This window comes from Panthera uncia, chromosome E3 (assembly GCF_023721935.1).
Source record: "Panthera uncia isolate 11264 chromosome E3, Puncia_PCG_1.0, whole genome shotgun sequence".
Lineage (NCBI taxonomy): Eukaryota > Metazoa > Chordata > Mammalia > Carnivora > Felidae > Panthera > Panthera uncia.
In genome coordinates this window covers 16,103,288-16,117,688 of record NC_064815.1, presented here as the reverse complement: position 1 = coordinate 16,117,688, position 14,401 = coordinate 16,103,288, and the positions used below count along the sequence as shown (strand labels likewise).

The 14,401-nt window shown below is 56.1% G+C and overlaps 1 protein-coding gene across 4 annotated transcripts in view; it reads left to right on the top strand.

Annotated features, from left to right (window-relative positions):
• The window catches only part of GSG1L (GSG1 like), a 206,183-nt gene that overhangs the window by 188,218 nt on the left and 3,564 nt on the right, over positions 1–14,401 (top strand). Inside the window, exon 7 of one of the 4 annotated variants that reach the window (XR_007459522.1) lies at positions 5,185–5,256. Coding sequence is in view for 2 of the 4 variants with exons in the window: in XM_049638472.1 (XP_049494429.1) it covers positions 3,155–3,254 (100 nt within the window). In the remaining 2 variants the exon portion in view is untranslated. Of the gene's footprint in view, positions 1–3,154; positions 5,023–5,184; positions 5,257–14,401 lie in introns of those variants that run through there. The other 3 variants (XR_007459523.1, XM_049638473.1, XM_049638472.1) reach the window with 3 other exon arrangements.

Here is a 14,401-nt window from a genome sequence, read left to right as displayed (position 1 = left end):
CCCCCTCCTCCTCCTCCTCTTCCTCCCCTTTCTAGTCCCCCTCCTCCTCCTCCCCCTCTTCCTCCTCCTCCTCCTCCTCCTCCTCCTCCTGTGGGTGCCCTCTGCTCTGAATCCAGACATGCCTGATGCCTTGAAGCCTTTTCCCTGCTTTTTCCAAAACACCCCTTTCCTGTGGCAGCACGTGGCTCAGGTCTGACTGATGGCATGGAAGGAGGGAAGGGGTGTGTGGCTCCTTTTCAGGGGCGGGGATTGGTGAGCATGTTAAAACACCATCCTTCCACGCCAGGGGCTATGAGGTGAAGTCACAGAGGGACAGGCCGTAAAGTCCCCGGGGGATGAGGGCGCTGGCAACCATCGTCATAACGGTATCGGGAAGAACTCTACACAGTGCTTTACATGGAATCCTTCAGCTAATCCCGAAGCTGCCTCGAGAGGTAACCTTCTTCTGCCCATTGACCAGAGGAGGAAATCAAGACTCACAGGCGATCGGGACATGTCGAGACTCAAGTAGCTCATAGAAGAGACGCCCAGCACCCGCAGAGGGAAGCGCATTGGGGGGGGGGGGTTCGCTGCCCCTCCCCCCACCCGCCGCCCGCCCTTCTGAGCACTGCTTCGGTCCCAGCACCCCCCATTTCCCCAGCAAGGCCCTTACTGGGATTTGTGGGTAATTTCTCACACCACCGTTTAAAAAAGAAAAAAAGCCTGTCTCCAGAAAGCACATAATATTTCCTCCAGGAAATCACAGGTCAGGTCAAATGTAATTGTCACCTGGTGCCGTTTGCCATGGTTTCTCTCCTTTCCGCACGGTGGAAAGTTCTCTCCTTTCCACTCAGCACCTTGGATGCTCCCCACGTGGGCTGATCTCAGCCTCGGGCCGCCTGTGCGCCTCCTCTCTCCCTTCCTTCCCGGCTAACCAAACGCTCGGCTAGACCCTGAGGCTTCTGAGTGGGGAATGAGCGAGATGCCACCCTCTTCTCTTGGACTCCAAAGCGTACCGGGGAAGAACGATTAAGCAGGTTTACGAGCAGTGGTGGTGAACCTGTCTGGCGTCCTCACTGCGTCAGGTGCCAGGCTCTGGGCTCCGCACTCGCCAGCGGGGCAGTGTGCTCATGCTTACCGCTGTGTGCCCGTTGCCACATAGAAACCGCTAGACCACGGGATCCAGGTGAGCCGCACAAGGCCACGCTGCCTGGTAATAGGGCTGCCGTCGGCCGCGATCCCTCCTCGCCGCAGGGCGCAGGGCTCAGTCGTGCCCCAAGCATCTCCTCGTCCTCACGTGTTTCCTGCTGGGAAGCACTGGGGGGCTATGGGAGGGCCATCAGCCCGTGCCGTGACTGCTGCCACGCCGTAGCCCCTCACGAGGGCCCGCAAATCTGTTACTTTCATGGACGACTCGGGTAGAGGGGGCTGTGTGGGAGCAAGGAAACCAGCTCTTTCCAGAATGGCCACACGGCACAGCAGAGAGACAGGCAGACCTGTGTGAGTCCAGCTCCCTGTCTGAGAAGTGAGCAGGTCCCGTGGCCTCCAGCATGCGGCTTCAGTGGCAGGTGCGGGCGGGCTCCCTCGAAGCAGCCTCTGCTGGTCCCAACAGGTGGTTCTCAGCCCTGGCTGTGCGTTAGTGTCGCCTGGTGATTGAAACCTCCCAGGGTGACTTCGGTGGGCCTCCAAGTGGAGAACCCTTGTTAAGACCAGGGGTTAGCACACTGTCTCCCGAAAACCAAATCTCGCCCACCACCTGCTGTAAATAACCTACTAAACAACACGCCCATTGGTTTACACATGGTCTGCGGCTGCTTACAAACTACAGGGGCAGTTGAGTAGTCGGGACAGAGACCGTATGGCCAGAAAGGCCTCACGTATTAACTATTTACTACCCAGAGCTTTACAGAAGAAGTTTGCCAACACCTGGTCTAGGCAGTTGTCCGCCCTGCCAACCTTCTGAATGAACATTCTCTAGCCTAGAACTTGGCATGTTAAGTCAGGATTAACGTGAGCTTAAGGGCAGAGGCCCCTCTGAGTGGTACCTGTGGCCCCCAAGCCCCGCACAAGGCCTGGCCCCAGCAAATGCTTACTAATTGGCAGGTGTTCTTTGATATGTTAACTATTGCACTTTGAGCTTCTTGGCCTGGAGGTTTGAGTGACCAGGGAGGGGAGGGACCATACCGGGTGGGGCCGGTTCTCTCCTTAAACACCAGCTCCTTGGCTCACTGACCCCTCTCCCCAGGGCTGAGGGTCCCGGCAGAGCCCAAGGAGAGGTGCACAGCATGAGGCCTGGTGAAGAACGATCTCAGAAGATAAGAAGCCATGAGAACTAGGAGCCTGGGGTAGATGAACAATCGGTTCAAGGTTAAGGCTGTGAAATGCAGGAGGATGTTCAAGGCCTATTACAGGACGGGGCAGGCATCTGTTGACCCAGAGTCACTGGACATGGCCAGAAAGATGGCCCTCTGGGACAGGGATGGGCTCAGCTACACAGTCCAGCCTCCATCCAGCGTTTGAGTTTCACAAATGGTGATATTCTCTCCTTGATTACCTCTGGGGATGGGGGCTTAGCGTCTTGCAGGTTAGACGCGTGAGAAACTGGACAAACCCCTAAATATCTGTCAGTAGGGGACTGAATGTTAACTGTTCTTTCACATACAATATGAGGAAACAGACGAGTGAGGTTTACGTGTGCTGACGTGGAAAGATGTTGGAGACTTTTGTGGGTAAGAAAACGGGTTACAAAAGCATGTTTAAAATTTTTTTTTCAACGTTTTTTATTTATTTTTGGGACAGAGAGAGACAGAGCATGAACGGGGGAGGGGCAGAGAGAGAGGGAGACACAGAATCGGAAACAGGCTCCAGGCTCCGAGCCATCAGCCCAGAGCCTGACGCGGGGCTCGAACTCACGGACCGCGAGATCGTGACCTGGCTGAAGTCGGACGCTTAACCGACTGCGCCACCCAGGCGCCCCGAAAAGCATGTTTAATTTGAGACTATATATGTTAAAAAAAAAAGTTAAGTTCTGAAAGATATACACTAACCTCCTAACAGTGGTGATCCCATCACACGGAGGTGTCATTATAGGGGGACTTTTGCTCTATTGTGTGGGAGTTATAGTTGTTGGAATAAGCCTGTGCTATCAGGAAAATAACAAAGATGCTTCTCCTAGGGATGAAAAAAAAGAAGAACAGAAAAGAAAAGAAAAGAAAAGAAAAAAGAGAAGAAAAGAAAAAAAACAACATTTTTCCTTGTACGGAACCTTCTCATAGCATTGACGAGGCTATCTGCCGATGATGTCTGCCTTCCTGTAGCGTTAACACTTAGGGCTTTGTTCTGCTGTCTGGAACCATCCAGGCCCTAGAAAATATTTGTTAAAAAAACAAAACACAACAACAACAACGACGACAAAAACTGTGTTCAGAGTTTGCTCCCTGGGAAGCCTAGGCCTAGCCCCTCAGTACAGTGGGCAATCTTGGGTGCCGTTATACGACACTTGTCATTTTCTTTTCTTTCTTTTTTTTAATGTTTATTTATTTTTGAGAGAGAAAGAGAGACGGAGAGGGAGCGGGGGAGGGGCAGAGAGAGAGGGAGACACAGAATCCGAAGCGGGCTCCAGGCTCCGAGCCGTCAGCACAGAGCCCGACGCGGGGCTCGAACTCACGGACCACGAGATCACGACCTGGGCCAACGTCAGATGCTTAACACACACTTAACTGCGTCAGCAGGCGCCGCAACACTTGTCATTTTCTGACTCGTGTGCAAGCTGCCTTCCTACCCAATCAGAAGCTCTCTGAGGGCAGAGACTGTGAAGGGACGTAGGCACTTCTGTGGTGCACCCAGCATGTGGTGTAGATTACACGGAGCAGGTCCTTTGGAAGTTCTTGTTGAGTGAATGAATGAATGAATGAATGAGTAGTCTGAGGGAACCAAAATGATCAGTGCATGAGTGTTCCTGTCCCTTCTACTAGGCATCTGGCATTGCTCGCTGGTCATTCATCACCTTCCCATGTCTCCTTCTCTAGCCCCACGCATCTGGACACACCGGGCAACTAGACATAAGACTCACTAGGAGGAATCCGAAAACAGGGGTGGGGCATTTGCCTGGGAGAGGACGGAGACGTCCCTGCATGAGAGAAACGAGGGTATCGGTGCAAAGAGGAGGCGAGTGGAGGAGTGCAAAGCAAGCAAAAGGCAAAAAGGAATTGAGGAAAGATATCAAAACGTACGGCCATGGGCGGTGTTCTCCCGCAGACACGATAATGATTGGAATTGTGTCTACCTCTGGGGACCAGACCGTGCTCCTGGAAGGGTGATGCTCCTCTGGACTGGACCAGGCGGAGCTCTGCAATTTATCTGGGTTACAAAGAGGCGAGCGCAATTGTGGGAACACGGCCCTGCCCAGTCTCGGGCCCAAGCAGTGCTGGGCCAGGGGTGAGGGTTTCGGTGTGCAGCTGCCCCCACCAGACCCTCGTCAGCCTCTGCTCCGTGCTTCGCATCTCTGCCACACCAATGCCAGCCCCCTCTGGAGCTGCAGTGATCCTGAGACGCCAGAGGAGAAGGCAGCCACACACGTTGGTGGGAAGGAGCCACCTTCCAAACCTTCTGTGCCAGAAATCGGAGGGCCGGGGCTTTGTTTATGCGTAGACATGCCTCGAGGAAGTGCTTTGATTTAGTTAAGAAAAGAGACCCAGCTGATAGGAGTCCATTGGCCCCAAATCAGGAAATAGAGGGAAGCAAAAATAAGGCTACAGATTTAATCCCTATATTCTCATTATCTAGGGTTAGTTCCTGTTAGCCTTTTGGTATAGATTCTGCCAAATAATCTTTTGTGCGTCCCAGTGTATAATTTTTAAATCAAACTGTGCGCAGTCTTTTGTCGTGTACATAGCGGAACGTCTTTTTGTGAGAACACGTGGGTTGGCGTCCCTGCTCCGCCTCTGACTTATTAGCTGGTGGCGCTTGACTGGTCTCATTAGCGTCCAGTGCCTCCGTTTCCCCATCGACAAAGTGGAGATAATGACGCCCATCTAAGGGGGTTGCGGGAAGGCTCCCACGGGGCGGGGGGGGGGGGGGTGGCACAGAGTTACTTTGCACAGTTGTTCTCGAGGGGAAAGGACTGTACCTTTGTTCGGGGTCCTGGGTCTCTGCCAACTCAGCTCGCTCTTTCTTACGCAGGCTTTTGGGTCCTTTTCTTTCCAGGCTCGAGAAGGGGGATGGGCTCGAGGAGGAGGACCTTCACTTAGATTGTCGCCACGAGAGACACCCTGCCCGTAAGTGGCCTCGTCTGCAGTAGCCTGCGCTATAGATTCGTGGGCCATCCGCGGAGAGGGGACCCCGGAGATGAGCCAGGCCCGCCTCTCCCTGCACCCCTGCTCGCTCCCGCAGACACACACCGCAGATGGGGAAACCGAGGCCCGGCACCTTGGGCTGTAGCAAGTCCTCTGCACGCAGCGGCCGTGGCCCTCTCGCCATGGGGGTGGGCTGCTGGGAAAGCGAGAGGGACGATGGGTGCCTAAGGGCAGGCAGGCGAACCACAGCTCAAGTCCAAGTTGGGTTGTCCGGAGGGGAGGACGGCTCCGGGCTCGACGGCAGGTGACAGTGGGCAAGATTTGGGCCGTGGAGGCGTGTGGCAGCCAGAGTGCACTGTATTCATCTACCTGGCTGTGGGGGATGCCATCGGCAGAATCTAGGGCACCCATTAGGAAAACAAATGTCTGAACCAGAAAGCGAAGGGAGGCGAAAGGAGAGAGGGCCTTGTTCCAGACGGAAGAAGAGGGAGCCAACGTGAGATTAAAGTGAAAATGGCAGCATCTCAGCTAAGCCCGCCGGATGCCCCCCTCACCCCCCTACCAAGGGCCTTTCATGCCTGATCTCATATGCTTGCTGACCCCGAGCATGTTGCAGTTGAGGAAATTAAGGCTCAGAGAGGTGGGGTAGCTTGCTCAAGGTCACACAGCTTGGCCACCTGTGGCAGAGCAGTTCAAGCAGACGCTGTCCGTGCCTGCTGTCTCAGGGCTTGTGGGAAGCGAAGTTTCAGTGCCCTCCGGCTGCCAGTATCTGCATCTCTGTGCCAGGGGGCTTCCCCTACCTGCGATCACAGAAGGAGGGAAGTGCCTGGGGAGCTCCCTGTGTGGACTCCCTCCAGGCCTGTGTTTGGCCTGGTCCCCTGCAGGGTGACAGATCCGGGTAGTGGGTTTCGCAGCCCTCCCGGGGCTGGCCGCCTTCCTTCTGTGCACCCTGCACCTGCTTAACATCGCGCACGCTCCCGTCCCTACCGCAAGGTCTGCTGGGGGAGACTCACACTAAGACAGTGGAGGCTTACACCCAGGTCTGTCTGACCTCAGATCCCGGGAACTGAAGGAGAAATGGCTCAGCTTGGAGGGAGGGGCCTGGGAGGAGAGGAGGAGAGGTCTGGTCCTCACTCTGGGGGCTCCCGAAGGACACGCTGGCCCGGTGAGGTGGCCAGAATGCCAGTGATCTGCCTGAGGAACGGGGCGGTGGGGGGGGGGGGGTTGCTGCAGTGGACCCTGGGCTCACACACTGAGATTGCAGGCCAGGTGTCTGTGCTGGAGTGGAGGGCTTCCTGGAGGAAGGGGTCAGGAACCAGGGCCTGGAGGGGGCTGGGGAGGGCCCACCTCAGGGATAACAGGGGGGTGCAGAAATCCCTCCAAGGGGCTCAGAAGTCACGTAGTACGGACGAAGGCTGAGAACCCTGGCCGTGTGCAAGTGCCATCGGCTCCTGCTTGATCCTGGGCCTCCCCATGCCTTCCTGTAGAATGGGTAGGAAACTCTGGGTGGAAAGAAGCCACGGGGCCTGTCTTGGGGGCAGGAAAGGCCAATCCCTGAAGCCCGAGGACGAAGAAAGAGTGGAGGAGACCCAGTCTGGCTCGAAGAGCAAGCCCCGGAATTAAGAATGAGGACACCCAGGGTGGGGGGAACTGCAGAAGCCCTCCCCCCCCAGCCCAGCCCCCACGGCCCTCACCCCTGCCCTGGCGCCCATGTCTTCTCCCAAGCAGCGTTTCCTCCCCAAGACAAGCATCACATGCAATCACCAGGTCCGCAGCCAGCAGAGAATCCATTATTTTTTCCCTCAAAGACACAGCCATGAGCGACAGCAGACGGAGGCACCCACCTTGCGGGGCTCACCGTCTAGGGGGAGAGAGAAAGTAAGAAATGACTCAGGAACCAACACGACAGTCTCAGGTACAGACCAGGCTTCAGAAGGAGCGGGGGAGCCTGATGAATGAGAAGGGGCCGGCCAGGGGAAGACCCTTCTGGCAGAAGCTCGCAAATGCAGAGTCCCCGACGGAGGAGGAGCCAGGACTAGAGGCCAGTGTGGCCGCAGCAGGGAAAGCAGCGATGCTGGCGACCAGACCTTCGGCAATAAAGATACAAGTGGGTGGGTTCAGGAACTTTCTGCTGGCAGAACTGTCCGAATGGCTTCCTTTGGGTTCTCCCCGAAGCAGAGCCAGAGATCAGGATTCAGCAGCGAGCCCCTGTCTGGGTGAGCCCAGAAAACACAAGAAGGAGCGGGGGAGGCAGCCTAAGCAGGGAGAGGCCGGCGTCAGGGAAGGACACAGTGTGGAGGGGACCACCCTGAGCCCCGCGGGGGGACGCGGGCAGCCAGTGCAGGACGCACGTGTCCGAGTTTTGGCCGCAGATTCAACAGCGGATCCCCTCGGGCGTTGAGGGCTGCTGGGGGTGGGGCACGGTGCCTGCGTTCCGCTGGGGCGGGTGGGCGAGCCCTGGCGCACTTGGAGGTCAGCAGCCTGTTCCCCCGCGGGGGCACCCCTAGCATCGGCTTGTCTGATTGGAGGTGAGGGGCGGGGCAGTCAGGTGCAGAAGTTTGCCCCAGCCATCGAGGGCCTGGCGTCCCCGACCGACGGGTATGGAGAGGACGGGTTGGGGCGGCCGTGGTGTGCGGTTTGCGTGGGGTTGAGGCGTCTCGCAGGGTGGGAAGGGAGGTAGTTGAAGCCGATGAGATCCTCTAGGGAGCACACCTGGGGTGGGGAGGGACGGCGAAGCAGCCAGATCCTAATGCCTTGGGAGGTCACAGAGGAGCCATGGAAGGTGGTGGGGAAGGGGCTTGGGAGGGTTGCCTGCGGCCCCCGGGAGGTTCGGCGGATCCCCACTCCTCGGATCCCATAACACTTCTCCCAGGGAGTGCCTTTTATCAGGTAGCCCAGCCGGGGTAGCGGGGGAGGATGGCTCTCCACCCCAGGGGCCACAGGAGGCACTGGGGGCTCCAGTAAAGCTAGGAAGGGAAAGATCCCATCTGCTGTCAGAGGGGGACTTGGCTTCGGGCACTTTAATTACCCTCAGGTGGCTGCTGCTGCGGTCCCATGAAAGTCATTTGTTCCTCTACTTGTTCAACACATCTTTAGGAAAGATGCTTCTCTGGGCTGGGCCCATGCCGGGTTCTGGAACGTGGGGGGTGTGTTCCTGGACTGGGCAGCTCCCAAGCATGGCCGTGTGGTGTGGCCAGAACTGAAGCGGGCTCAGCGCGGGCGCCGTGTCAGCGGAGGCGCGGCGCCTCCTCTGGCTCGGGCTGGGGGTGGGCTGCAGGACAGGGAGGGGACACTTGGCCAACAGCGATCCAACTTGGTAGGGTCCTACAGCTCCACCGCTTCCCGGGCTAGGTTACCAAAATAGCCGACAAGAGGAGCTCGGTGCCACCAGGCCCGCTGACACTATGTCACCCCGGTGTATGTTCCGAGAACTTGACATTTATCCACTAATTTGATCCTAAACACCGTCCCGTTTTACAGGCAGGGAAATCGAGGCCCAGCAAGTGGCGGAGCTGGGATTTGCACCCAGCCTGTCTGGCTCCAGGTGAGCCGCCCCGTGTCGGTGGGTGGCTCCTGGGCTGGGCACAGCCACCCACAGACGCCGGGCAGGGTGCGGGGACCCAGGGCCCAGCCACACGAGGACTCGGTCCTCGCCGACCTCACGGGTGACAAAAGCAGCCTGATCGGGCCGTCTGGGGAGACGACGCCATCCCCAGAACATGCAGCCTCTTAGCCGCGAGTGGGGTTTGGGCCAAGAAAATATTTTGGAAATGCCTGGTCGAGTTTTGCAATATTTCTGCACCGAACAGCTGCTCCGGTTTTGTGGTGGGCTGACGCGGGCAGGAGGAGCGGGGGAGGAAGGACGTCAGCGAGCCCACATTATTAAAGGCTTACTGTTTGCAGGTCTCTGCTCAGCACTTCGCAGCCCTGGGAAGGAGGGGTGATGGCTCTCCCTGTGGGCGTGGAAAAAGTGAGGAGCTGAAAGGCACCCTGACTTGCTGGGATCTCTGGTCCCCTGGCGGATACAGCCCAGCCCAGGGGGCCATCTTCCCCCTTCCTCCGGGTACAGTGCTATCTCTGCTCCGGCCCCCAAACTCCCACCCTCACCTTTTCTCACTCCCCCCCCCTCCCTCGCTCTGCCCCAGCCCCCCTGGCCTCTCTCTTTCTAGAACATGCAGAGCATCCCCCTCACAGGGCCTTTGCGCTCGCCACTCTCTCTGCCTGGCATGCTCTCCCTCTGATTCATCGCACGTCTCACCTTGTCCCACCTTGACTGCTCGGCCAGAAGACCACTTCCTTGGAGAAGCTTCCCCTGACCGCACCAGCTTCCTTGGTGGCCCTTGTAGCACCCTGCCTTCTGTTCTTCATAGCGCCTGTCCCTCTCTGAACTTACCTTTTATGTTTACGGGCTTGATTTTTGTTTGGTTGTCTCTCCCAACCAGGGTCCAGGGAACCGTGCCCTGTCTTGTTTTGCTCGCGTCTGCATTCTGAGAGTCTAGAACAGTGTGTTACATACAGCAGGTGCTCGATTGTTGGCTCCAGGTTTCTCCCACCACCTCCCGCCCAAGCCGCCGCTTTTCCCTAAGCCACTCCATGCACCTTTGGTGATCGTAACTGCTCCGGGAGTCGCTATTTTTCTCTCGGGCTACTGTGATATGGATTCTGTCACAGTTTCTTTTTCCCGAGGAAGGAATTTGCTTTTGAAACTTGCCTTTGGGGCTTTGCAGTGCCACCAGCTAGCTCGGGAGCACATCGGATGTGACATTTGATGGAGGCGATGCTGCCATACGGTCCAGGTGTCTGCAACTTTCCTTCAGGGGCAACTGGGGTTTGCAGCTGATTGCAGCTGTCAGGTTCAATGCCCGAGACAAGCTTTTGATTTTGCCAGGTGTGTCTGTAAGGCCAGGCTAGGCTGGGCAAGAGGCTGTCACTTGCCGGGTGCAGAGGTGGCTTCTGGGAATTCCGTCTCGATGGGTCTCTGCCGCCGCCGCCCTCAAAATAGCAGAGGGAATTTGGGCGAAGACTTTCCTGGGTCCTGAGCTGCTTGGCATTTTTATTAGATCAAAATCAAATCCAATATCGTACTGCTCAAGTCTGCTTCCTTTATTAAAATGGAAACAGACAGTATTTCTGAAATAAATACGAACGCCAAGTCGCTGGGCACCAGACAGGTGTGCAGCCTGGAGACATCCGAGTCCCCGGCACTGGGGGCTGAGAGATCCAGGCCAGCGCTGACACCAGAATCACCTGGGTGGCTCCTTAAAATGAAGATTGCCGGACCCCGTCTCTGAGTTTCTGGCTCAAGAGGGCTGGGCGGGGCCTGGGAGTCTGCATTCCCAAGGGGGTCCCAAGTGATACTGTTTCTTGCTGCTCTGTGGACCAGATTCTGAGCAGTCCTCGGCCCGGAGCCAACACCTGTCCCTCTGAAGCTGCGGCTGGGAGCGAGTTTGCATCTTGTCGCTCGGTCGGGCTCTTCAGTGGCTTCTGGATGGAAACTGCTGCTTCTAGGGCCAATTCCTCCCCAATCCGTCCTCCTAAGACACAGTTTTGATCCTGTCTCCCCCTCCCCCATCCCTCCCAAGCTCCAAAACCTCCTGTGCTGGCTCCCATGGCGGGTGTCAGGCACCATGCCAACCCCTCCTGCACATTCCCAAAGAGGCCTTCTCGCCCCCCATCCCATCCCCGCTTTGTTTCTCCGCCATCCGTCCCTCTCGGAATCCGTCTTTGCTAAGTGTCTCCCCACTAGAATGGAGATACCAGGAGGACGGGGCCTCGTCACCACATCTGTGTGCCTAGCCCGCTGTCGGCCATCAGCACACTTCTGGCGAATGATTTAGCTTAGTCCATGACCGTTTCTGCCCAGGGCAGTGTTCCTCCAGGGGCGCCTGGTCCTAAGAAACGCTGGGGGCTCTTGTCGAAATACAGAAATCCCTGGAGATTCCACTTTCCCGGTTTGGGGCAGGGCCAAGGAATCCACATCAGGGAAGTCTGATGATAAGGTGCAAACCCCAGGGGCAGATGAACCCTGTCCCCCTGAGGGGGCATTGCTGGACCTTTTACCCCCCGGCACCCAGCGACTCTGGCAACCACAGCCCTCCACGCCTCACCCCGCCAGCCGCGTACACCCTGCTTTCCAGCCACACAGACCTTCTTGCTCGCCACCAACATTGCTAGGCTTTTCACACCTCCTGAAAACCTCATTTACCTGCCAAGAACCTATTTCACACTCTGTTCCTTCTGCCTGAAAAGACCTGTTCCCTTCCTCTGCTTGGGGAAAAACAAACCCTACCAGTGGAATTGCGCGCTTCACGTTGCTTTCCAAGTCTAGTTCAAAGGTCTGGGGATGGCAGCCAGGCCCCTCTTCACCCCCTGCCAGAGGTGGACATGTTCACCTCTGCATTTTCCTGCCCTGAGGCTCATGTCTATAAGGTGGGGTTTTATGGTGGTTACAAGCTCGGCCTTTGGAGGCTGCCTGGGTTGAAATCCAGCAGTGAGACTTTGGGCAAATGACTTAGCCTGTCTGGGCCTCACTTTCCTCATCTGTAAAATGGGCATAGTAATGGCACGTCACTCATATTTCAGGGGATTAAATGAGCCAGTGTACATGAGGCACAGTGAATGGGTCCTGCCACACTGGGAGAGCTGGGGACACGTGTGCCCTCGTCATTTCCTCCGGTGTGTGTCTGTCTTCCTCACTAGCACTTGGCAGATGTCTCACCCAGGTGTGCAGATCCAGCACCCAGCATGGAGGCTGACACACAGTAGGTGCCCAATAAATGTTTGATAAGAGAATGAAGAAATCAGTGGTCCTGGGAGAAGTGGAAGGTTAAGTGGATTCAACCTGATCCCAAGTGTGGAAAACAGATGAGGAGCATGTTATGGCCCAAGAAACATGGGGTCCCCAGAAGATGGACTCCAGGGGTAGGGTGGCTCAGTTGGTTAAGCATCCAACTCTTGATTGCAGCTCAGGTCATGATCTCACTGTTCGTGGGTTTGAGCCCTGCATCAGGCTCTGCACTGACAGCACAGAGCCTGCTTGGGATTGTCTCTATCCCTCTCTCTCCCTGCCCCTCTCCCCCTTGTGCACATGCTCTCTCTCTCTCTCTCTCTCTCTCTCAAAATAAATAAATACCCAAAGAAAAAAATACCTTTATATATAAAAAAAGAAGATGGACTCCAGCGAGGATAAGGACGAGGCCCCCATTTGGGCTCCTAAGACAAGCTGCCCCCAAGGTAGACACAATCCAGCCTCCCTTCCACATGGATCTCACACACACCTGCTCTTCTCCCCAGATCTGCATTATCAATCCCGTCCCTGGAATTGGGCTAGGTGCTGGGGACACAGTAGTAAGAACAGCAGAGCTAGTCTGTGTCCTCATGTCATATAGAGCCTCGTAGGGGAAACTGGGAGGAATCAAGTAAATGGATATTACCAAATATGCCAGAGTCTCTGAAGTGCCCTCAGGATACAGATTTATGGAGCAGGGTTGGCTTGGAGAGGCAGTCATAGTGCCCTCGCCAAGGTGGTGACATTTTAGGAACTGCAAAGGGATGATAGTGTCACTAGCTGAAGGGCCCCCAAAGCCAGACACCTCAGTGCCAACCTTGATTCATTTCTTCATCACTCCCCTAATCCCATCTCTTTCTAGAGGAAAGAGTTCGAGGTTAGGCCGTGGGTGGGGCCATGAGTCTTGAAGAGAGGCTTTCAGCACCTTGGAGAGTGCATGTGGGGGGATTGATGGGACGGGGTGGGGGTGTTGGTGTTCATCTGTTTCTTCTGGGCTGGGCTGCTGTGGGGTCAGAAACGCCAATCCCAGCCACGTGCCCACCGTCATCGATTCCTCTACCAGCTTCAGAGCACCTTGGACAAGTTACATCCCCTATAAGTGCCCCCCTTTCCCTTTTGACACCTGTGTGGTGGCATTGGCATTCTTGGCTTTAAAGGGCCCTTCCAACTCAATGAATCCGTTCCAGAACAGAGGATGTGACTGCACACAATTCAGCAGAGCTAAGAGCTGATCCCCTGGGATCTAGGTGCCTTGAGGGAGTTCGTGACGATTTTCCACTGAATGATGGAGAAGTTAGGACCGAAGAGACAGGACATTAAATATGTTCATGTTCATCTGAGCCAAACACTCTGCTAAGCCTGGGAGCTTCCAAGGGAATTTAAAACACAGTACCTGCTATCAACCCTCTGAGTGGCACCTTGGACAGATCTCTTCCCCCCTCCCCCTGCCCCCCACCACCCCCTGGAGCCTTGGCTCCCCCATCTGTGAAGAGAGGTGGTTGAATCCAGATCCTCTCTAGTGCTGGTATTTTGCTATTTCCACATCTGTCCGAAGTCAGATAATGAAGGACTTCTAGCAAGGGGGCCCGCTGGGCCTGCTGACCCCTTTGTAACCCACATCCATTGCAGGCTCAGAGAGAAGGCACTTGTCAAAAGTCACACAGCTTGGAAAAAAAAAAGCTGACACAGCTTGAAAGCAGTGGAGCCTGGATTTGAACAAAAAAAAATCTTTATTTTGAGAGAGAGAAAGCATGGGGGGCGGGGGACAGAGAGATGGGGAGAGAGAAAATGTTAAGCAGGCTCCACGCTCAGGGTGAGCCTGACGTGGAGCTCAATCTCACAGCCGTGAGATCATGACCTGAGCCGAAATCAAGGGTCAGATGCTCAACCGACTGAGCCACCCAGGCGCCCCATTGATTTGAACCTTTGACTGCCAGACTGCAAGTATAGTCTTTCCCCTTCAGCCTGGGTCCAAAAAAGGAGAGACTGACCAAAGAGCCTCTCGTAACGTACAGCATCTCCGAACAGGAACGGCAGGCAGAGCTCTTTCTCCAAGCTTAAGAATCGCTCCATCCTCGTCCCGCATGGTTTCTTCGTTTGTTATAAAAAGCTCAGGACTAGCTCTGTGCCTGGCCAGGTGCTGGCGGCCAAAGGCTCCAGGATGACAGCAGCCCTGGTCCCCGCCTGCACTGAGTCCCCAGGTTAGCCGGGGGGACCCTCATTAACACGAAGTGACAAGCCCAGGGAGAAGAGATCTGCAGCGTGTTGTGGGAACACAGAGGAGGGAGCGAGGCCTGTGCCTATAAGGTCATGGAATTCTTCCAGCGGGGGGGGGGGGGGG